Source organism: Taudactylus pleione, unplaced genomic scaffold (genome assembly GCF_031769625.1).
Source record: "Taudactylus pleione unplaced genomic scaffold, aTauple2 ptg000389l, whole genome shotgun sequence".
NCBI classification, from domain to species: Eukaryota; Metazoa; Chordata; class Amphibia; order Anura; family Myobatrachidae; genus Taudactylus; species Taudactylus pleione.
In genome coordinates this window covers 60,351-83,726 of record NW_028284790.1, presented here as the reverse complement: position 1 = coordinate 83,726, position 23,376 = coordinate 60,351, and the positions used below count along the sequence as shown (strand labels likewise).

At 46.1% G+C, this 23,376-nt stretch overlaps 1 protein-coding gene across 3 annotated transcripts in view; it reads left to right on the top strand.

The window, feature by feature from the left end:
* Positions 1-23,376, top strand: part of GAB1 (GRB2 associated binding protein 1) — a 136,283-nt gene that overhangs the window by 80,768 nt on the left and 32,139 nt on the right. For 2 of the 3 annotated variants that reach the window (XM_088445784.1, XM_088445782.1), the window contains exon 4: positions 15,547-16,136. In XM_088445784.1, coding sequence (XP_088301910.1) covers positions 15,547-16,136 — 590 coding nt within the window. Of the gene's footprint in view, positions 1-14,224; positions 14,363-15,546; positions 16,137-23,376 lie in introns of all 3 variants that reach the window. The other variant, XM_088445785.1, reaches the window with a different exon arrangement.

The following is a 23,376-nucleotide window of genomic DNA, read 5'->3' as shown; positions in this document are numbered from 1 at the left end:
TTAACTTAGTTAAATTTATTTATTTTTTACTACAGTTTTTCTCCAGAGCGGCAGCGCTGGGCTGTCTGTACAGACGCCCACGCTGCCGCTCCTTCTCCCTGCTGGCGCCGCGACGCCAGCACTGAACTGGGGATCGCGGCGGGGGAAGCCAGAGTCTGTACTAGCCGGACTCTGGCTTCCCCCGGGACTGCTGCCGGAAGACGCCGGGGAGATCAGGTAAGCCGCGCACCGCTGATTAGCGGCGGTGCGCGGGTTCCTTTCAAATGCAGTCCCATGCCCCCGGTCTAGGGGACAGACCGGGGGCGCTAGCGGTGGCGGCGGGCCCCCCCTCCAGCGGAGGCATACCCCGCCAGACCACTAGACCACCAGGGTTAATATCGCGGCAAGCGGGATGCCGGCAACCCGGGGGTTAATATGCTAGCCAGGGGAGGAAGCCTTCCCTGTCTAGCGGCTCCTCCCCTCAGCTCAGCGCGCCTTTCAGCTCGGAGTCTGGCGTCGCTGAGCTGCAGATACTCGGCCACTCCTCCTCTGAGGTCTCCAGCGGCCATTTTCTCTGTGGCAGCGTGGATACTCTCAGGGAGCACGCGGACCGGTCCCCCTGTGTACCTCTCCCCTGCAGAAGGACAGTGTACACAGCGCTATAGCCCTCCCAGACACTGAATCTGGGAGGTTGATTGTAGTGGAAAGGTGCAGTGAGTATATCTTCCTGCATGGTATGTGACTTTTGCTAGTGCTGCCTGTCTGTGTCTTTTTTCTACTTACTGTCAGCCTGTACCTATCCCTTTCCTTCTCCTACAAGCCCTACAGGTGTGCGGGGGAAGGGTGTTTCTACTGACCTCACCTATATAGATCACGTATTTGTGAGGTCCGTCACATACAGTTGTGTGCTACACGGTGCCATATTGTGGGCTGTTGTTCAGCACACTGGTGAGTGCGCACGTTTTCTTCCTAAGTCATGTCTGAGGAGGAGATTGAGCACTCCGGGGCTCCAGCATTGTTCTCCTGCAGGCGCTGTTCTGCAGGAGTGGATAGGGAGGATTTGTCACAGGACGGCCTGTGCGGACGGTGCCAGGCGGTCCCTGGTACGTCTAAACCTCCCATTTCGCAGGAGCCACCATGGGCGATGTTTTCCCAGGTGCTGGTGTCCATCGCGGACCGTCTGTCGGTACCGACTGCCGCCCCTACTAGGGCGTTGCCCCAGCCTGCCATCCCCCATTCCCCGGGTGTCCCACAATTATTGCAGACTCCCCCGGGGTCTCAGCCTGTTGGTCCCTATGCGGGGTTGCCAATGTATATTCAGTCCACCCCTGTGGCACAGCCGGCTGTGGTGCCGTTTCAGGCTCCTGTGACAGCTCCTCCACCCTGGGTGGATGCGCTTTCCCACACTGTCCAAGATTTGGCGGCAGCATCTTCGGCTTTTCAGTCGATGTTGCGCAGTGACGTGCCCTCCAGGGCGTCTAAACGCTCAGTCATGGCACAGGCTGCGCATCTTTCGGATTCTGAGGGGTTCTCGGATGATGGTGAGGTACAGGATGACTCAGCCTCAGATGCCTCAGTCCAGGAGGTAGACACTAAGTCTTCCATCAATGTGCGGGCTCTGGTTAAGGCGGTGCGGGCTATTCTTCTGATTGAGGATGAGGCACCCGCTCCCAAGTCAAGGTATCCTAGTTTTAAAAAAGCTAAGGTTACTTCTACAGCGTTCCCCTTGTCTGATCAGTTGACTGATCACATGGCGGTGGCCTGGCAGACGCCCAGTAAGCGTTTCCTGCCACAGAAACGCTTGGCGTCCAATTATCCATTCCCGGAAGCGCATTGTAAGAAATGGGAAACTCCGCCTGCAGTCGATTCCCATGTAACACGCCTCATCAGGAGTGCTACTTTGCCATTGCCGTCTATATCCTCGCTGAAGGATCCTACGGACTGGAAGGTGGAGACTTGTCTAAAGTCTATTTATTCTCTCTCAGGGGCTGTAGCCCGGCCGTCCATTGCCATCTCCTGGGTGGCCAAGGCCATTGAGGGGTGGGCCAACGCCTTGGAGGACACGTTTACGGATGAATCTCCGGACGTCCAGAGGGCGTTGTTAGGACAGATGAGAGATGCCGCCTCCTACATTGGAGAAGCATCTTTGGATGCTAGCCTGTTGACCTCTAGGGTTTCGGCGGCAGCAGTGTCTGCTCGTAGATCCTTGTGGTTGCGGTCTTGGAGAGCAGACGCGGATTCAAAGAAAGGCTTGGAGGCCTTACCTTTTAATGGGGAATTACTATTTGGTCCGGACCTGGACAAAATAGTAGATACCCTGGCAAAATCCAAGTCAGCCTTCCTCCCTTCAGCTACTACACCTGCTAAGGTCCGGAGCTCGGCGTTTCGTTCCTTTCGGGTTCAGGGCAAGGCAAAGGGTCAGTCCTTCCCGAGGCAGTCCGCACCCAAGACCGCCTCAAAGCCAAAGAAGCAAGCCTGGAGTGCTAGGCGCCCTTCTTCCAAGCCAGAAGATAAGCCTTCTGCGTGATGGGACGGGCCTCCCTCTGGGGGACCCCAGAGTGGGAGGCCGACTTCTTCAATTCGCCCAGTGCTGGCACAATACCACCACGGATGCCTGGGTGCGAGAAGTGGTCTCCCAGGGGTACGCCCTGTCTTTTCGGCACAGGCCGCCTTGCCAGTTTTTTTGCACAAGTCCTTCTCAGGACAAAACCAAGGCCTTGCAGGTTCAGGAAGCCATAGAGGCCTTGCTGACGGCGGGGGTCATTATACCCGTACCACAGTCTCAACGTGGGATGGGGTATTACTCTACGCTGTTTCTGGTGCAGAAACCCAATGGCTCTCATCGCCCCATCCTCAATTTGAAGTCCCTGAACAGGTTTCTCAGGGTTCCCAAATTCCGGATGGAAACTTTGCGTTCCATCATACTGGCGATGGAACCGGGGGATTATATGGTCTCCCTGGATATCCAGGACGCCTACCTCCATGTGCCTATAGCAACATCGCACCAACGGTTTCTGCGGTTTGCTATTCTCCACAACCACTACCAATTCAGGGCTCTACCCTTTGGCCTCTCCACGGCACCAAGGGTATTTACCAAGGTGATGGCGGTCATGGCGGCTCACCTTCGGAGCCAGGGGATACGGTTGCTACCGTATCTAGACGACCTCCTCTTGCTGGCAAGCTCCCCGGAGGTACTGATCCAGCATCTCCACCTGACGGTCGCTTGTCTACAGGCGCACGGCTGGTTGATCAACTGGAAGAAATCCTCCCTCATCCCATCACAACGGATGGTTCATTTGGGGGCCCTGCTGGACTCTCGTCAGCAACGGATTTTTCTGACTCCAGAGAAGGTCTCCTCCTTACAGCTGCGGATTCACAGTTGTCTGAGCAGTGGCAGAGTGTCGGTGCACTCAGCGATGAGAGTTTTGGGGTCCATGGTGTCGGCATTCGACATGGTGGAGTTTGCCCAGTTCCATTCCAGGCCCCTGCAGGGGCTGATTCTTTCAGAATGGAACGGATTGCCACACAGGATCCGCTCTCAGATGCTGGTGTTGTCCTCGGAGGTGCGTCTGTCCCTAGCCTGGTGGCTGCAGACAGCGCATCTCCTGGAGGGGCGCCCCTTTTGGATCCCGGAATGGGTTCTGCTCACGACAGATGCCAGTCTCCGGGGTTGGGGGGCGGTGACAGGCTCCTTGTCACTTCAGGGTCGTTGGTCGGCGGAGGAAGCAATTCTTCCCATCAACATCCTGGAACTGCGGGCAGTATACAGAGCCCTGCAGTCGTCCGGCACCGCTCTTCACGGGAGGGCCGTTCAGGTGCAGTCAGACAACGCCACCACGGTGGCGTACATCAATCACCAGGGAGGGACTCGCAGTCGAGCTGCGATGTCGGAGGTGTCCCGCGTCCTGGCTTGGGCGGAGCGCTATCTTCCAGCTCTCTCGGCAGTTTTCATCCCAGGAGTCCTCAATTGGGAGGCAGACTTCCTCAGCCGTTACGATGTGCATCCCGGGGAATGGTCGCTTCATCCAGAGGTATTCCAACTACTCGTGGACAAGTGGGGGCTGCCAGAGCTGGACCTGATGGCGTCCCGTTACAATCACAAGCTGCCTGTGTACGGGTCAAGGACAAGGGACGCAGGCGCAAGTCTGATAGACGCGCTGTCGGTGAAATGGCTGTTTCAACTGGCTTACTTGTTCCCTCCGATATCTCTGCTGCCTCGGGTCCTGCGCAAGTTCAAACAGGACGGAGGCACACTGATCCTGGTGGCCCCAGCGTGGCCCAGAAGGCCGTGGTACTCCGATCTGCGGAGCCTGTCCATCGACGCTCCGTACCTCCTACCTCAACGGCGGGACCTGTTGTCTCGGGGGCCCTGTCTTCACCCGGATCTGGGTCGACTATCTTTGACGGCGTGGCTCTTGAGACAGCCGTCCTGAGGTCTCGGGGCTTTTCTAGCTCCGTTATTACCACCATGCTGAGGGCGCGCAAGCCTGCTTCCGCGAGGATCTATCACAGAGTGTGGCACACTTACTTTCAGTGGTGCGAGGCCAGAAACTATGATCCCCAGGTGTTCCGAGTTTCGCGTATTCTGGCTTTCCTTCAGTCTGGTTTGGACTTAGGATTACGTCTTTCTTCACTGAAGGTACACGTGTCTGGTCTGTCGGTGTGGTTCCAGCGCAGGATCGCTGCTATGCCGGACGTACACACCTTTTTCCAGGGTGTTTTGAGAATCCAGCCTCCCTTTGTGCCACCTGTGGCCCCGTGGGATTTGGCGGTGGTTCTTAGGGCCTTACAGGGTCCTCCTTTTGAGCCCTTGGAGTCAGTGGAGCTCAAGTGGCTAACTTTTAAAACTGTTTTCCTCTTGGCAATTGCTTCTGCCAGGAGGGTTTCAGATTTGGGGGCGCTTTCTTGTCGTCCCCCTTTTCTGATTTTTCATCAGGACAGAGCGGTGCTTCGCACTCGTCCTGATTTCCTGCCTAAGGTGGTTTCCAGGTTCCACATTAATCAGGAAATTGTTGTACCAGCCTTTCAGTCACCTGATCTTTCGGCTGGGGAGACTTCCTTAGACGTTGTAAGGGCACTCCAGGTTTATGTGGACCGGACTAGTTCTGTGAGGAAGTCGGATTCTTTGTTTATCCTCTTTGGTTTTCACAAGAGGGGTTGGCCTGCCAACAAACAGACTCTAGCCCGTTGGCTTCGTTCTGTTATTATTGAGGCTTATATGCAGGAGGGTTTACCTGTTCCAGCCTCTGTTAAGGCTCATTCCACTCGGTCCGTGGGCCCTTCTTGGGCTGCTAGCCGTAACGCCTCTGCTGTTCAGCTCTGTAAGGCGGCCACCTGGTCTTCCATTCAGACCTTTTTGAGGTTCTATGTGTTTGACACCTTTGCCTCTCAGGATGCATCCTTTGGGCGCCGGGTTCTCCTATCAGCACAGGAGCGTCCCCGCCCTTAGTTGGACTGCTTTGGGACATCCCCAAGGTCACCCTGTGGACCCCTATGGACCCTGAAGTAGAAAACAAGAGATATGGTAAGAACTTACCTTTGTTATCTCTGTTTCTACGAAGTCCATAGGGTCCACAGGGCACCCGCCCTGACGCACCTGGCTTCATATGGGCTCTGTGACTGGTCACCGGTTTTCCGTCTCCCATTTCTGTGAGTATGGTTCTTGTGTGTTCCAGTCTTCCTTCTCTCTGTTTCGTCTCCTCCTCCGGCCTGGGCTGCTTACCAACTGAGGTGCCTGTGGCTCGGGGGCGGGGTATAGGGGAGGTTGGACCCAAGTGCATCCTGGGAGCAGCTAAAAGCTTTAACTCCGTGGTGCCCAAGGATCCAGGATCCAGCTATACCCCCAAGGTCACCCTGTGGACCCTATGGACTTCGTAGAAACAGAGATAACAAAGGTAAGTTCTTACCATATCTCTTGTTTTTATGATATTTCATTTACATTGAAGCAGTGAACATGGATTATCCGAATAAAGAAAAAAGATAGAGCTGTTTACTGGCATTTCAGTTTCAATGGAATCCGTTGATATTCAATGTCTGTGTAACACATGCACAACATATCGCAGTGTAACCAGCCTTTGTTCAAAGACAAGAATTCCTTACAAATCCTTAGTGATTTTAAAAGATTCTGGTATTGGTCCCTGGAGTTTTATGGAATATCAAACCTGTTTATTTGATATGGCTGGGCGATCTGGCATATGCCTTTAAAAAGATCAAATAATTATGATTAAAAATAGTTAATTTAAGAAGAAATATTTGGTCAGCTTTCCAGTTGTGGTAGACTTTATATATTATATATTAACAGTGTAATATGACATAGAAGCAGGGGTGTCGGAACGATTATATGTTGGGGGGGGGCAATAAAATCGTTCCGATTCCCTCCCTTCCCTCTCCTTCCCTTCCCTCTCCTTCCCTTCCTCTCCTTCCAGCCCCTGCACAGAGGAGGAGATGTATTGTGCAGTCTTAGACCGCACATTAACCCTTCTCTGCCGTGAAATGCAGGGGCCTTGTAACCTATTGCTAAAGCACAGCCCCTGGCAATCTGCGGCCACCGCCTTTGAAATGTTTGGGAGGGTGAGCCGCCCCCTTGTCCACTCCATTACTATGTATAGGAGAACAACACTGGGTAAACTGACATATCTGGGAACAACATACTGTAATAAAATGATTATAAGCAATGGCAAGTCACAGGGTGTTCAGTGTCAGTTTGACACCTAATTAACCTGCACACAAGGAAAGGGCAAGCATACAGTATCAGAGTTGAATGAACTTGGAGATAAAAGACAAGGGGCACAGATGACATGGATAATGCTAAGGGTGGAGCAAGAGGAAATAGGGCCCACCCATGAGAGCCTACATGGTGAGGGTAAACTGTGAAGAAGAGCAGGTCAAGGGCGGAGATTTAGGTGGGCGGCTGATACGTTGTAATTAGGGGTGAGCGGGTTCGGATTTCTGAAATCCGAATCCCCCCCCCCCCCCCCCCCCGATCCGAGTCAGGCTCGACTTTTCCCGCCTGACTCTGATCTGAAATCGAGGCATAACGTCATCATCCCTCTTTCCGTGTCTCGCAGGTTTTGGATTCTATATAAGGTATTCGCGTCGGCGCCATTTTCTCACTCGGCTGTGGACAGTGAAGAAGGAGGGTGGGAGTTAGGGCTGGCTGGGCTGTGTAGTGTAGTGCTGTGCTGTGCTGCTGTTGTCCATAGGGGCTGTATACACTCCTCCAAAGTCCATAGGGGCTGGCTGTGTTGTGCTGTGTTGCTGTTGTCCATAGGGGCTGTGTATACTCCTCCAAAGTCCATAGGGGCTGGCTGTGTTGTGCTGTGCTGCTGTTGTCCATAGGGGCTGTGTCCACTCCTCCAAAGTCCATAGGGGCTGGCTGGGCTGTGTTGTGCAGTCAGTTGTCCATAGGGGCTGTGTCCACTCCAAAGTCCTGTGCAGTGTCCCAGTCCTAAAGGGGTGCTGTAGTGTTGTCCAGGGGGTGCTCTGTCCATCAGGGGTGCTCCCCCCCAAGTGCAAAAAAAATTAATATTTTTTTCTGTGTTTGTGAATTGTGTGCGCAGTAGCCGCACGTGCATCAACAAAGTAGTGCCAAGCGTGCGCCTGTGTCCCATAAGTAAAGGGCCGGCTGGCTTGACCGTTAAAGGGTGCTGTAACCCCCAAAGTGCACTCCAAACAAAATAAAAAAATATTTTCTGTGTTTGTGAATTGTGTGCACTGTGGCTGCACATGCATCAACAAGGGAGCAGCGCCAAGCGTGTGTCTGTCTGTTGTCTGTTAAAGGGTGGTGTAACCCCCAAAGTGCACTCCAACAAAAATTAAACATTTTCTTCTGTGTTTGTGAATTGTCTGCACTGTACGTGCATCCTCAAAGCAGCAGTGCCAAGCGTGCGCCTGTGCCCCACAAGTAAAGAGCCGGCTGGCTCATTTCTTAAAGGGTGGTGCACTAGTCTCCAACAAAAATAAAAAATTATTTTCTGTGTTTGTGTGCGCCTTAGCCGCACGTATATATCAATATAACATAAATGGAGGACCAAACTTTCTCCGATAAAAATAAAATAGGGAAAGATCAAGAACCACTTCCTCCTAGTGCTGAAGCTGCTGCCATAGTCATGACATAGACGATAACATGCCATCAACGTCGTCTGCCAAGGCCGATGCCCAATGTCATAGTAGAGGGCATATACAATCCCAAATGACAAAGTTCAGGAAAATGACCTTAAAAAAAAAACATTTAAATCATCTGAAGAGAAACGTAAACTTGCCAATATGCCATTTACGACACGGAGTGGCAAGGAACGGCTAAGGTCTTTCCCTATGTTCATGACTAGTGGTTCAGCTTCACATGACGATGGAAGCCCTCCTCCCGCTAAAAAAATCAAAAGAGTTAAGCTGGCAAAAGCACAGCGAAGAACTGTGCGTTCTAAGAAGATATCACAAATCCCCAAGGAGAGTCCAAGTGTGGTGGCGGTTGCGATGCCTGACCTTCCCAGCACTGGACGGGAAGAGGTGGCTCTTTCCACCATTTGCACGCCCCCTGCAAGTGCTGAAAGGAGCACCCACAGTCCACTTGCTGATATGCAAGTTGAAGATGTCACTGTTGAAGTACAACAGGATGAGGATACTGGTGTAGCTGGCGCTGAGGAGGAAGCTGGTGAGGAGGATTCTGATGGTGATGTGGTTTGTTTAAATCAGGCTCCGGGGGAGACAGTTGTTGTCCGTGGGATGAAAAAGCCCATCACGGTCATGCCTAGGCAGAAGACCAAACATTCCACCTCTTTGGTCTGGCAATATTTCTATCCAAATCCGGACAACAACTGTCTTGCCATATGTACCATATGTAAAGGTGAAATAAGTAGGGGTAGGGACTTTAACCACCTAGGAACATCCTCCCTTATACGGCACCTGCAGCGCGTTCATAAAAAGTTACTGTCAAGTTCTGAAACTTTGGCTAAGACCAGTGATCGCGGTGAGCGGAAAAATTTGTGGGTCCCAGGGACCCCTCACTTTACAAAATTGGGGTCCTATTCCTCTTTTTCTGGGTCCCATCACATTATATTGATACAGTGCTGGGGTAAGATAGCAGTTGGGGTATAGGGGGTTAAGGGTAAGCAGTAGTTGGGGTAGAGCTGGAGATAGAGGCAGAGAGAAGTGGGGGGTAAGGACAGGCAGTGCTGGGGGCAAGGTGGAGATATGTGCAGACAGCAGTTGGGAAAGTGATGGGGGCAAGGATAGATCTAGGGGCAGACAGTGCTAAGGGTAGGGGGGTAAGGGTAGAAATCATCTGGGACAGCATTGGAGCAAGGAGGGGGTTAGGGGCAGGCAGTACTGGGGACAGTGCTTTGGGGGTAGGGAGGAGGTAGATAGCAACTAGGACAGTACTGGGGTGTAAGGATTACGTTAGGGGCAGGCACTATGGGAGTAGGGAGGGGGCAAGGGTAGATAGCAGCTGGGCAGGACTGAGGGGCAAAGACGGGGTTAGGTTAGGAGTAGGGAAGGGGTAAGGGTAGATAGCAGATGGATAGATAGTACAGGCAGTACTGGGGGTAGGCTCTAAGGCACTGCAGGCACAGGGGAGACACATCTACACATACAGGGTCATAGACTTAAGCCTAACATTCTCTCATGGCATAGATGCAATGCACCGCAGGAGACCGACCTGAGCTGGAGGAAAGAGACCAGCAAACCGACGCGCTGCGCTGGCGGGCTCAGAGAGGGGGAGGAAGACAATGCAGGCTGCAATTGGCTAAAGAGACAAAGCCAGTGATTGGCTGGAGGTGCTGCTGCTGTTTCTCCCGGGGAGTGGGCGGAGCCTGGCTGTCCTGGTGTCTTGTCGGAGCTGCCTGGAGATTGGGTGAGTTGCGGGGACTAGATGTAGATCAGGAAACTCTGTCGGCGGCTATTGGTTGTGAGGATGCCGCGGTCGGCGACGATTGGCTGCAAATAGCGCGTCCTGTGGGACCCACTTGGTTTTAAAAATTGGGTCCCCAACAGCCTGTAGCGCGTAAATACGCGCTATAGCGCGTATTTTGCGAACTCTGTAAGACCGTAAGCAGTCCAAGGACACCTAAATCCCGTTGTCCTGTTGTATCCAAGCGCCTGCAAACCACACCGTCAACTCCCTCCTCGTCAATTTCATCCTTAGTCAGGATCGGAAGTAGTCCTACAGGCCATGTCACTGGCATGACTGACTCTCCTATCCGGGATTCCTCCGGAGGATCCTGCATTGCTACGCCTCCTGCTGTTGCTGCTGCTTGGAGTCGTTCATCATCCCAGAGAGGAAGTAGGAACACCACTACTTTTACTAAACAATTGACCCTCCAACAGTCCTTAGCGAGGAGGATGAAGTACGACAGCAGTCATCCTGAAGCAAAACGTATAACTGAGGCCTTGACTGCTATGTTGGTGTTAGACGTGCATCCGGTATCCGCCATTAGTGCAGTGGGATTTAGACAATTGATGGATGTAGTGTGTCCTCTGTTCCAAATCCCGTCTAGATTCCACTTCACTAGGCAGGCGATACCGAGACTGTACAGAAACGTCAGAAAAAGTGTCCTCAGTGTCCTGAAAATTGTGGTTGTACCCAATGTCCACTTAACCACGGATATGTGGACAAGTGGGACAGGGCAGACTAAGGACTATATGACTGTGACAGCCCACTTGGTAGATGTATCACCTTACGCAGCAAACAGCAGCAGCGTCACCAGTAGCAGCATCTCAGAAACGCCAGCTCGTTCCAAGGCAGGCTACGCTATGTATCACCGGTTTCAGTAAGAGGCACACCGCCGACAACCTCTTAGAGAAACTGAGGGAAATCATCGCCCAGTGGCTTACCCCACTTAGAATCTCCTGGGGATTTGTGATATCTGACAACGCCACCAATATTGTTACATCTGGGCAAATTCCAGCACGTCCCATGTTTTGCTCACACAATAAACTTGGTGGTGCAGGATTTTCTGAAAAGCGACGGGCGTGCAGGAGACGCTTTGACTGGCCCGAAAAATGTCTGGCCACTTTCGCTGTTCAGCGACTGCGTGCCGAAGACTGGAGCGCCAGCAAACACTCTTGAACCTGCCCCGCCATCACCTGAAGCAAGAGTTTTAGCATGCTGTTATATCAAAAAGGTGGCAGTGCATGCTGGGATGTGTAGTTCCACAGCAGCTGGAGGGCCAAGTTTGAAGACCCCTGCTCTATATGCTTCAGAGGATGGAGAAGCAGCAAAAGGCCATTCAAGCCTATACATCCACCTATGACATAGGCAAAGGAGGGGGTATGCACCTCACTCAAGCGCAGTGGAGAATGATTTCCGTGTTGTGCAAGGTTCTCCAACCCTTCGAACTTGCCACACGTGAAGTCAGTTCAGACACTGCCAGCTTGAGTCAGGTCATTCCCCTCATCAGGCTTTTGCAGAAGCAGCTGGAGAAAGTGAAGGAGGAGCTAAGACGGAGCGATTCCACTCAGCATGTGGGACTTGTGGATGAAGCCCTTCATTCACTTTGCCAGGATTCCAGGGTGGTCAATCTGTTGAAATCAGACCACTACATTTTGGCCACCATGCTCGATCCTAGGTTTAAAGCCTATGTGGTGTCTCTCTTTCCGGCCGACACAAGCCTGCAGAGGTGCAAAGACCTGCTGGTGAAAACACTGTCAGCTGAAGCGGAACGTGACACGTCAACAGCTCCTTCTTCATTTTCTCCCGCAACTGGGGCTGCCAGGAAAAAACTCAGGTATCCTAAGCAACCCACTGGTGGTGATGCAGGGCAGGCAGGACCAAGTTTGGACATCTGGTCCGGACTGAATTTCTGGCAACAATTTCTGACATGTCTACTGTCACTGCATATGATACTGTCACCATTGACAGAATGGTGGAGGATTACATCGGTGACAGCATCCAAGTAGGCACGTCAGACAGTCCGTACCTGTACTGGCAGGAAAAAGAGGCAATTTGGAGGCCCCTGTACAAACTGGCTCTATTTTACCTGAGTTTCCCCCCCTCCAGTGTGTACTCCAAAAGAGTGTTTAGTGCAGCCGGGAACCTTGTCAGCGAAAGGCGTAGGAGGTTGCTTCCACAAAATGTGGAGAAAATGATGTTCATAAAATGAATTATCAACTCTTCCAGGGAGACCAGCCTCCAGAACGTACAGAGGGACCTGTGGTGGTGGATTCCAGCAGGGACAAATTAATACTCTGTGAGGATGAGGATGTACACAACACTGAAGAGGGTGAGGAATCGGTGGATGAGGAGGATGAGGACGACATCTTGCCTCCGTAGAGCCAGTTTGTGCAGGGACAGATTAATTGCCAGCTTGTTTTGTGGGGGCCCACAAACACTATTGTGAGGTGTTCAGAATAGACTGGAAATTAAGGTTATTGAGGTTAATAATAGCATAGGAGCAGAAAAACCAACACATTCTGTGATTTTAGCTGTTTTTATTCTTTTTAAAAAAAAAAAAAATACAGATCCAAAACACAAAACCCAGAACCCAAAACACGGAAGAGTGGTTTTGGCAAAACCAATCCATATCCAAAACACGAAGAAAGATCCAGATCCAAAACACAAAACACGAAAAGTGGCCGTTGCACACCCCTAGTTGTAATGTGTTTTGAGTGCACGTTTGGAGCTACTGAGATTGGTAGAAAGTTTGACTTATTGAGGATGTGAATTCTGAAGGACAAAGCCAGTGAAGTAAGGGGAGAGGCCTATGCTGAAAGGCAAGTAAATGAGATGAGCAGCTGCATGGTCTTCTGTGTCAGAGGTGACCGGTCTAAGAGGGTGAGAAGCGAATATTGGCTTTTGCAGTGAGAAGGTCGTTTGTGATGGCAGTTTCTGCGAAGTGGACGGGACATAAACCAGATTGAAGAGTGTCAAAAGGACTGGGGAGATATACAATCCTCTCTGAGCTGGGAGGCAAAGGGAGATTTAGGGCAATAGATGAAGAGAAAGAAGGCTCAGAGTAGGAAGTGAATATACAGCCCCAACAACACCTTTTTTTCATTTTGAGGGGTATAAGAAAGAGAGACCCCAGATTGAGAGAGCAGTGGGGAATCTGTGCCCAGCGTTAAGAGATTTGGAGATGAAGAACAGAGGCCAGTTTGTTGCAAACAGTCCTTGCATTCCAAAGGGCACAGAAGAAGGGCAATGAGTGACAAGTGTACATTTTTATGTGGTTGGATAAATGTTTCATTCTCCATATCTTTTAATTTGTATTTTATGCATCTTTCTACTTTTGCTTTTTTCAGTTTTTAATTTGTGAAATAAATAGCGCTGAGATTTATACCTTTTTATATGTTTGGGAGATTTCAAAGATCATTTTGGGCTGATTGTACACACACTGCACAGCATAGTTTTTGTAGCCAAATTTTGTACTTTAAAGCGCTGGAAGCAAATATTGTGATGTAATATAATAGAAATAGTCCTTGTAGTTTTAATAATAACGGGAATTAGATCCTATTTCAGGACTGGTGTAGGGCAGTACATTACAGAGCTATCATGTTTCCATTCACAGGTGTAGTACAAATTATGTTTCCTGTCAAACATATAGCACAGTTCTCGTTTAGCCGTCATAAGAAAGTTTGGTGTCTTACCAACTCTTTATTTTACATTTATTAAATATTAGACCTGATGGTCTTTTTTTTTTTTTTTTTTGAAGGGGACACTGGTATAAAAGTCAAGTGTATTGTTATTATTTTAATACATTTTCCTATTTTCTGCCATTGATTAGCCAAATTTTCTGCTGTTACTTCCGGCCACAGTTGGATCAGGCTGATCACTTTGGAGTAATGTGGTATAAAATTACAAATTTATACACTGACATAGCCATGGATATGGGCATAAATTATACAGATTACAACTACTGGTCCAAATTTAGTCATGTTTGTTCCAACATAAACGGGAATGTTGTGGGGGTTTTTTAACTTTTTTTTTTTTGGAGACTTTAGTAAATAGATGTGTGTTCTCATCAAGTCAGTGTTCAAACAGGAGTATTTACATAATTGTACTGGTAAGATTCTCTAATGTAATACTTGTTTGCTTCCATTTGTTAATCTGTGCTCTGTTAAGTGTCAATATCCACTAAGGCTGGATCTCGGAGGTAGACTACCATAGAAAAAAGATTTAACCATCTGCGTTTTTCAACACACTGGGTGTATGAGATGTGTATTTTGGTCTAACATATTTGGCACATGATGGTGGTCTAAAAATGATTGCAGTCAATTGGAACGTTCTATGTCTGTGTTGTGTGAACCACAGAGTACCAGAGTTGAGGACCCCTGCTATACCGCACAAATCTCTTGCCGCTGCAGTTTGCTCTGAATTTAGTTCATCACTTGCATCAGATGAGGAGTACCTGCTACTTGAAGATTTCGAGAGCAAAAAGATCTCTTGGCAGTGAGTGTGAGGTTACTGCAATGAAGTGCACCCTGCATGTGTATTGCGATTCACCCAGTTGTGTATTTTGGATTAAAATGGAATGATGACTTTGGCTTTGTAGATTTAACAGTTAATATTGTGAATGTATGATCTTCAGTGCCCCTGTTACTGAACGTCATCACACATTGTGTTCTCCCAGGCATTGTGTTGCAGGAATGGTACTTATGATATGACAATCTTGGGAGACATAACTTACCATCCATTAATCTCTGTTTAGTTTTACTTTAAAAGACTAACCTTTTGTAGTGGTTAATTTTCTGAATGATGCATTTCTAACATTGAAGTTTTCTCATCAGTTTTTTTTCTGTTGTGCCAGCTCCCCTCTAGAAACAAATTAAATGTCCACCTATCGAACATCTTTACTTACGGAGCACTCGGGTGTTCTAAAACATTAACGTATACCCAGAGGTGTAACTAAGAGTTTTTGTGCCCCGGGCACACTGTAATTCTCCTCCCGCCTCCTTCAAACAAGCACATAGCACGCCAGAGGTTTTCAGTTCCAATCCTCAAGTACCTTAACAGGTCATGTTTTCAGGATTTAATTCACAGGGAGCTCATCTATTTTGCTTGGTCAGTTATTATGTCACCTGTTTCCACAGACCGAAATCCTGAAAACATGACCCATTGGAGCTACTTGAGGATTTGGGGTTGAAAATCCCTGCATTAAGCCAAACTCCCTTTTCATCATGCAAAATCGCCTTTTTCCCACTGCTGTGCCACCTTAGGCAACAACAATGTTGTCACTTACATAATATTTGTGCCACGGTGCAGTAGTCCTGTGTGCGAATACATCCCATAAATAGTTTAAGGCATGGTGTGATGATATACAATGGTTCTGGTTGTTACAATGAATGATCAGAATCACCTGAGCACTTTCCCCTGGGGGGCATAAACATTCCATCACTGGAGCTTGAATGAAAAGAAAATCTATGCGGAACAGTGGTAGTTATAAAGGATGTGTGATAATTGTGCTTTCGGAGGCGGCACATCAGAATTTATTTTTTTATCTGCATTAATTGTTGATTTTTACTTGTCCTCTGTAATATGTTTTGTTTCTTTCTCATTACAAAGCAGAGTTAGCATATGTTGTTGATGATACTTTTGCATTTTCAAAAAGTCTAAATATTTGTCCTTGTGTTCAGGTCTCACGCGGATTCTATAAAGTCGGTACCATCTGAAACGGACTGCAATGACAATGTTGCCACTCCTAAAGGTTCCTCCACACAGAAACATGCCTTAAATGGGTATTTCCAGCAGACTAGTGTATATGACTCTCCATCCCGTACTGGCTCCTCTTCAGAATCAAGTTTTTACAACCTACCGAGAAGCTACTCGCAAGATATTTTGCCAAAAGCTGTGTCCCCTTCTGGTACAGACGTGGATGCTGACCAGAGTGTTTTTAATTTGTCTGGAGCATCTTTGTTAGAATCACAGCTGAGGCATTTTTCTATAAGCTATGACATTCCTCCTAGCTCGGGAAGCACTTATCAAATACCCAGGACTGTTCATGAAAACTCTTTGGGGCAATCTTTATCAAAGTTAGAGACAATTGCAGACGTTCCCCCACCCAGACCTCCAAAACCTAATTACTCTTCTGAGCGCTCCCCAGCTGAACACAGTCTAAACCGCACTGCCTCAGAGACTGACAGCAGCTACTGTGTCCCCACAGGTGGAATTTCAGCATCACGTAGTAATACAGTTTCTAGTTTAGAGCTAAATAAATATAGGAAAGGTAAGTTTCTTTAATGTACTGTGCAAGTTGTGTACAATGCTCTCACTATATTTCCATCCATTAGATGGAGAAGAAGATTGTGTAATAGGGATCAATAATCCCTAGTTCATTGATGCTAAATTAAAAATAAACCCCTGTGTGGACAAATTAAACCAATCTGTGCACTAAACCTTAAGCCAGTTTTTACCAACTCCAGTCCTCAAGGAACACGAGCAGTGCATGTTTTTCAAGTTTCTCCACAGAATCACAAGTGAAATAATTAGTACCTACCTGTGGATTTTTTTAAATGTCAGTCCGTAATGAATACACTGTAAGGGTTCCCTAAGGACTGGAGGTGGTAAACACTGCCTTAAACAAACAGCGCTCTACTCTATTTCTGAAATATTTTTAGTATTTTACTATTCCAACAGACAAAAATGAGAAGAGGCTCCTCCATATGCTGGTACAGCATTCTTTAATGTAACTTGCCAAGTGAGCTTTCCTTTAAATAAGCCATAGCTGAGTTTACATATGTCTGATTCAGTGGTTCTCAACTCCAATCCTCAAGTACCTCTAACAGGTCATGTTTTTGCATTTTTTTTTTAATCATGCACAGGTGAGTTAATCTATTTTGATGGATCAGTAATTCTCCCACGTGCTTCCACAGACCAGAAGTCCTGAAATTGTGATCTATTGGTAGTTCTTAACCACTTGCCTGGCGACGTCGTATGTGATACGACCGCAGCCAGAAGTGTGTCGTATGTGATACGACCGCAGCCAGAAGTGCTTGGAGGGGAACTTAATTCCCCTCCAAGCACTATTTTTGTAATCTCTACAGCAAGGGGGGGACTGATCATCAGACCCCCCCCCCCCCTCACTCGACCTCCACTGTGCTCTGCATGTGGGGGAGGGGGTATATGCCAATGGAGGTGGGGAGGTAAACCCCTGGGGATCTAGTATCTGTAGGGGAGGGGTAAAATAAAGCCATATTAGGCTGGAGGGGTCAAATAATAATAATAAAAAATACTGGTCACATGGTAGGAGGTGGTGCAAGAAAACAGGCTTTTTACAGGGGTAGTTGATTTAGAAAACTGATTATTTTTTTTATTTTTTTATACTACTAAGGGAGTGGAGTGGTACTGTTAGGATTTATAACCACTGGGGGGGGCTATAATTTTTTTCAATAAAATATTTAACTATATTATTAAAAAATACTTTTTAAACTTTATTAAATAAAAAAAAGACAATTTCTGAGCGTTTTTGTGGAAATAAATAGTTAAGTGTTAAGGATTGGAGTTGAGAACAACTGGTGTTATACATAGTGAGCCTTCTTCCTACACACCACCTGACATTGAGAATACCGTTTTCTACTATATTATCTGATCATTAATTCAACAATATAAACATCATTGAACGAGTAAGTGTTGATTGTAATCATTTAACACACCTTATAGCCAAGTAAACACATTTTTAAGGAGCGCACATTCTGCCAACCTATTGTTTTGCATAAATTTTGCCTTGGCCTGCAATGTTCACAAGTATAAGAGCTAGTAATATATAATAAAGGTTTGTGAGGGGTTCGTTAAGTACATTTTCCTGGAGGGACAGTTTGAGACTACGCACTGTTAGAAGCCAGGACAAAGTTATTGTCTATGCTTTTGAAAATAAATTTTCAATGCCTGTGTGGTTAAGGCCTTAAATTTCCACCGTTGTTCTACATGTACACTTGTTTCTTGTCTCTTGGCTAAATCAACAGATGTTTACGTCTGTGTTCTGGTACTGTTGTATCTACATGCAAGGTCTGTGGCTACACTGCATATGATAATATGAACGCAAATGTGATTGCTATGGCTATAAGTGTTTTGTGTGTTTCAGTTATGTTATTAAATAGACCTTTTATTGCAATGTCATTACCAACTACAGGTTGAGTCCTCCCATATCCAAAATGCTTGGGACCAGGGGTATTTTGGATATCGGAATATTTCATATTTTGGAATAATTGCATACCATAATGAAATATCTTGGGAATAGGACCCAAATATACACACAGAATGCATTTGTGTTATATACACCTTATACACACAGCCTGCAGGTAATTTTATACAATATATTAAACAATTTTGTGGTTCAAACAAAGTTTGTGTACAGAAAGGAAATTCATTTATGTTTCATATACACCTTATACACACAGCCTGAAGGTAATTTTATACAATATTTTTAATAATTTTGTGCTTTTAAACAAAGTTTGTGTACATTGAACCATCAAAAATCAAAGGTTTCATTATCTGTCATGCCAAAACAATTCCGTATTTTGGAATATTTGGATATGGGAGACTCAACCTGTATCACTTTCCCAATCACCTACCCATATCATTACAGTAACTATAGTGTGAGATTAAAGCTGGCCTTACACTTTAAGATTATCTGTCCAAGCATTAAATAATTTTTCTGGTTAGGACAAAAATCTGGTAATGTATGGGAGCAAATTACCATCGATCATTGCTCCCAAATACTGGGAAAACGGACTAGTTAGATGGTTGGACAGATGATCTTAAGGCAGAAGTTCCCAAAATCTGTAAAATGGGAATCTCTGGATTTAGCCATCTGTGGTCAACCATGGATATCCTTGAAACCTGGACCCGTTAGGTTTCCCTGCTCAAGGCTCCCTATTTTAAGGTGTATGTCCATCCAGTGTTCATTTTGACAAGGATTTAAAATTTAGTTTTTGACTTAGCTTATTTAAAATTGTAGTTGGTTTAAAGTCACATTTTAGTCTTTTTTTTTTTTTTTTGCTTGGTTTCAGTCAAGATTTAGTCAGTGGACCTCAGTTTTAATTTTAGTCTAATTTTAGTCCTAATTTTTGCAGTTTCATGATACTGTAATGGCCTTTACTGAATAACTTTTCTCTAAAATTCTCTCGAAGTCAGCATACCTTTTAAGTATGTGTTTAGTGTTCTAGGCATAGTAAGGTGAGTGAGAATGTGTTACTGACTTACCATAGCACTCCTCCATATGTCATATACAAATTAATGCCTTAAGTTTGTGAGAACAAGTGTAATACACAATCATATTTCTTCTTACTTCATGGCAGCCATTACTCTGAGATTTCACCTAGTATTAGACAAGAAGTTTTTTCCCAACTGGGTCCGCCCACTCTGAGTATATAGGTCCCCCCTCCCCCCTCTATCCCTCTTCAGTCTTTTTCCTGTCTCCTAGTTAGAGGGAGTGTAGGAAGTTTGTTGTTTATTGTTCTAAGGGACTTACCTCATTTTTATTCCCAGTAAATGCGCCTCTGGTAGCTACAATCTGGAGGAGGGTAGCACCCTGGGGAGAGGCTGAGGATTGTCATCGAATGGACCCCTGAGCGCGTCCAATGTACCCCGGTGTTACTGCCGCTACAGGTGGTCCCGCTGCTTGTTTCTGTCCTCCCCCACATGGAATGGTGGGTGGAAGTGCCAGGTAAGCTGTGCAAGGTAACGGTGCTGGGGACGGATAGCGGTGGGCGCAAGTCCCGATGACGCGGCCATCCCAGCGGCAGCATGCTGCTGCAGGAGTTCAACCGAGGGGTGAGAGGATTAAAGATGGTACCACACACCAGACGGAATGGAGCTGCTTTGCCACCTTCCAATACGATTACTTGGCTGTTGCTGGTATCTAGCCTCTGACAAATAATGGAAAAGGAGCCTTCTCCCCAGAAAAGCTGTATGTTCCTAGGAGAGGTAAGTCCTCGTAGATTGCACTTTTTGGTTATTATATTAGCGTTAGTTAGGGTGTTTTGTAATAGATATTTTGTACTGCAGTGTGTCTCCAGCTTTAAAAGGACCTAGGAAGAGATACTATAAGAAGAAAAAAACTATAAGAAGAAACATGGACTTAAGTTCTGCAATGACTGTCAGAAAGATTCTTCCCTGTCGGCTAGTCAGTCAAACAGTTACAAGACTTAATGAAATGGATGAAAAAAAAATCTGTTACTAAGGAAGAATTTTTGCGGTCACAGGGAGCTAAGAGATCTAGATCCCAAACTAGTCTATTCAAACTATTAATCAATTTCACCGGAGTTTGTTCTCGAACATGATGAAGAGAATGTATCTAGTGAGTAGTCTGGTGAAGTTCATGATGATGATGATGATGATGAAGAAACATTAAATTTGGATATTGTGGATAGTCTATTGAAGAAATATATATATATTTATTATGAATTAGAATGATACAGTGAAAATTGGTGATTAACAGGATTTCCTATTTGGAGATAGAACCAAAGGAAGCAGACATTTTCCATTACATAAAGTTATGATAGAGATTATTGATAAAAAATGGCAAAATGTTAAATGTCTGCTAATGTTAAGAGAATTGATGGGATGTATCCTATCAAGGATGAACAATTTTATAAAGCTGATGCAGCTGTAGCTGAGGTTATTTCTAAAACTACTATCCCTTTAGAGGGTGGGGCAATTCTAAAGGACAGCATGGATAAAAGAATTGAAAGGTCTTTAAAGAAATTGCATAGCTCTGCAGCAGTGTCCCTGAAGCCCGGTGTCGTAATAGCGTCAGTATCCAGAACCTTGAAACTATGAGCATCTAGTATGCATACAGATCTAGAAAAACTTTCAAGGAATTATTTACAGAGGAGTTTTTCTATTATGAGTAAAGCTATCAAATATCTGTGCGAAGCATCGCTTGATATGATAGTTTTCTGCAAAATCTATGACTGCAAGAGGGATGGCAAGACAAGCTCTATGACTGCATCCTTGGGCAGCTAATATCCATTCAAAAAATAAGCTGGTCTCCTTACCATTCAAGGGTTTCCTACTTTTTGGTATTGAATTGGAAACAATTTTACTAAAGATGGGAGGTAAATCTGTAACCTCAGGATAAACGAAGTAGGTATCCTATGCCATCTGCGAAGCAGCAGTATAAAGAAGCCAGTAGTTCTAAACCTGGGCGGCAATACAGTGGCAGAAATGGAGACAATCCTTTTATAAGCCCTACAGTAGAGGCAATCAGAGACAATGACTACTACAGGATCCCGACACATGTGCCAGTAGGGGACTTCTGGAGTTCACCAGTCAGTGGACGGAGTCTGATCGAGACTGCTGTGTTCTGGAAGTAGTGTCGCAGGAATACAGGATAGCATTTTTAGATATCCCCAAAACAGACAAATTGGTGGAATGAAGGGTTCTAGGGCCAACTTTGGAGGTCAAAATTTTAGAAGACAGCATAAGGAAATTGATAAGCTCCAAAAGCTGTGCAAGTTGTCCCGCGGTCAGAAGAGAAGAGCGTTTTTTATTCTCCAATCTATTTTGGTAGAGAAAGCTAAAGGAGGATTCCAAACCATTTTAGATCTCTGACAGTTGAACAAATGTGTGAGAGTTAAGAAATTTCATATGGAAACCCTGAACTTTAAATCCAGTTTGATGGGCATGAGACAAAACAATTCCTAGCATCATTAGATCTAAAGGATGCTATTTTCATGTTCCAGTATGCAGAAAATATTGAAAGTTTCTGAGATTTATGCATTCAAGGAAAATATCTCCCATATACTTGCCTACCTTTCGGTTTGACTACGTCGCCAAGAAAATTTACAAAGGTGTTGGTGACCCTTATATCTTACCTAAGAACACAAGGTATAGCAGTATAGCCATATCTAGACGATCTGCTAATTGCTGGAGGCTCAAGAGACAGAGTGAGAGAAGCCATGCACAGAACCATAAAGTTTCTTCAGTATCACGGCTGGATAATAAATTGGGAAAAGTCATTTAAATCGCACAGCAAATACCATTTCTGGTTGTGCAGACAGTGCTATATTGTATTTTTGAGTGTCTATCAGAAGAAAGATGTACAATGATCCGAAGACTGGCGTCTTTAGTTCAGGTATGCGGCAAAATACAGTTCTGGGCTACACCTATTGGGAATGATGTCATCTACCATAGATATAATGCTATGGGCATGGTGGAGAATGAATGGGGATTTTACAGTGGAACCTACTTCAGTACAGCAGGAAAGGGTTTGCTTTATTTTACCGGATAAACCTACATTGAGAGATTCTCCTAAGGTGGTGAATAAGTACAAAGAGAAACTCCACAACAACATCATTGTCAGAAACGCAGTATTTGGTTCTAACTACCGACACAAGCTCGACAGGATGGGGAGCACATCTGTTAGCGTTAAGTCTGCAAGGACTCTGGAATGCCAAAGAAAGGTTGATTTCCTCAAATCAGAAGAAAATTAGGGTTTCCAAGATCACTTTAAAGGGAAAAAGCTAAAGATAATATAGTAGTAGTGGAATATCTGAATCATCAAGATGGTACCAGAACCCGAGTCCTAATGTAACAAGTGTCAACAATGTCAACAATCCTCAATTAGGCAGAAAAACAGCTCTGTTCCCTGTCAGCCATTCGTGTACCAGGGAAGGACCATGTCATTGCAGATTTCCTCAGCAAACACAAAGTGCTACCAGGAGAATGGGAACTGGATGTCCAAGTTTTCCAGAGTATAGTGATGAAGTTTGGTCGTCTACAGATAGATTTGATGGCAACCCATCAGAACACATAGGTACAAGGCTTTTTCTCCAGATACCACCTACCGCAAACAAGTGGATTGGACACTTTTTCTCTCTACCATGGAAGTGCAAACTGGGATATGTGTTCCCACCATTTCCAATGATTTTGCATGTGCTAAAAAAGATCAGAGCAGAACGAGTAGAGGTGATAATAGTGCTTCCTTTTTGGTCAAAAAGAGTGTGGTTCCCAACAGTAGTGAGAATGGCAGTGGAAGATCCATGGACTTTGCCAGTCACGCCAGGTCTGATAGATCAAGTTGTTACATCCGAATCTTCAAAGTCTCTTCATTTGATGGTGTGGAAATTGAATGGGAACTACTAAAACAAAAGGGATTGTCTGAACAAGTGGTAGAGTTTCTTATGCATGCAAGAAAGAGAGTATCTTCAGATATCATTAGAATCTGGAAAACATTTATATTTTGGGCTGGCTCAAGATTTGATGTGATGACGGCTGATACACCTCAAGTGCTGCAGTTTTTACATGATGGGTTTGAGAAAGGTCTGACGACTTCAACCATTATGCTGCAAATAGCGGCAGTAAGTATTTTATTGGATAGAAGACTATCTGAGGAGAATCTTGTAAAAATGTTCTGCCAAGCAATGAAAAGAATGAACTCAAGTGAGATCGACCTTAGCCCCGTGGGATTTGAACCTAATACTGGATGCATTAATGATGACTCCGTTCGAACCATTACATGAAAT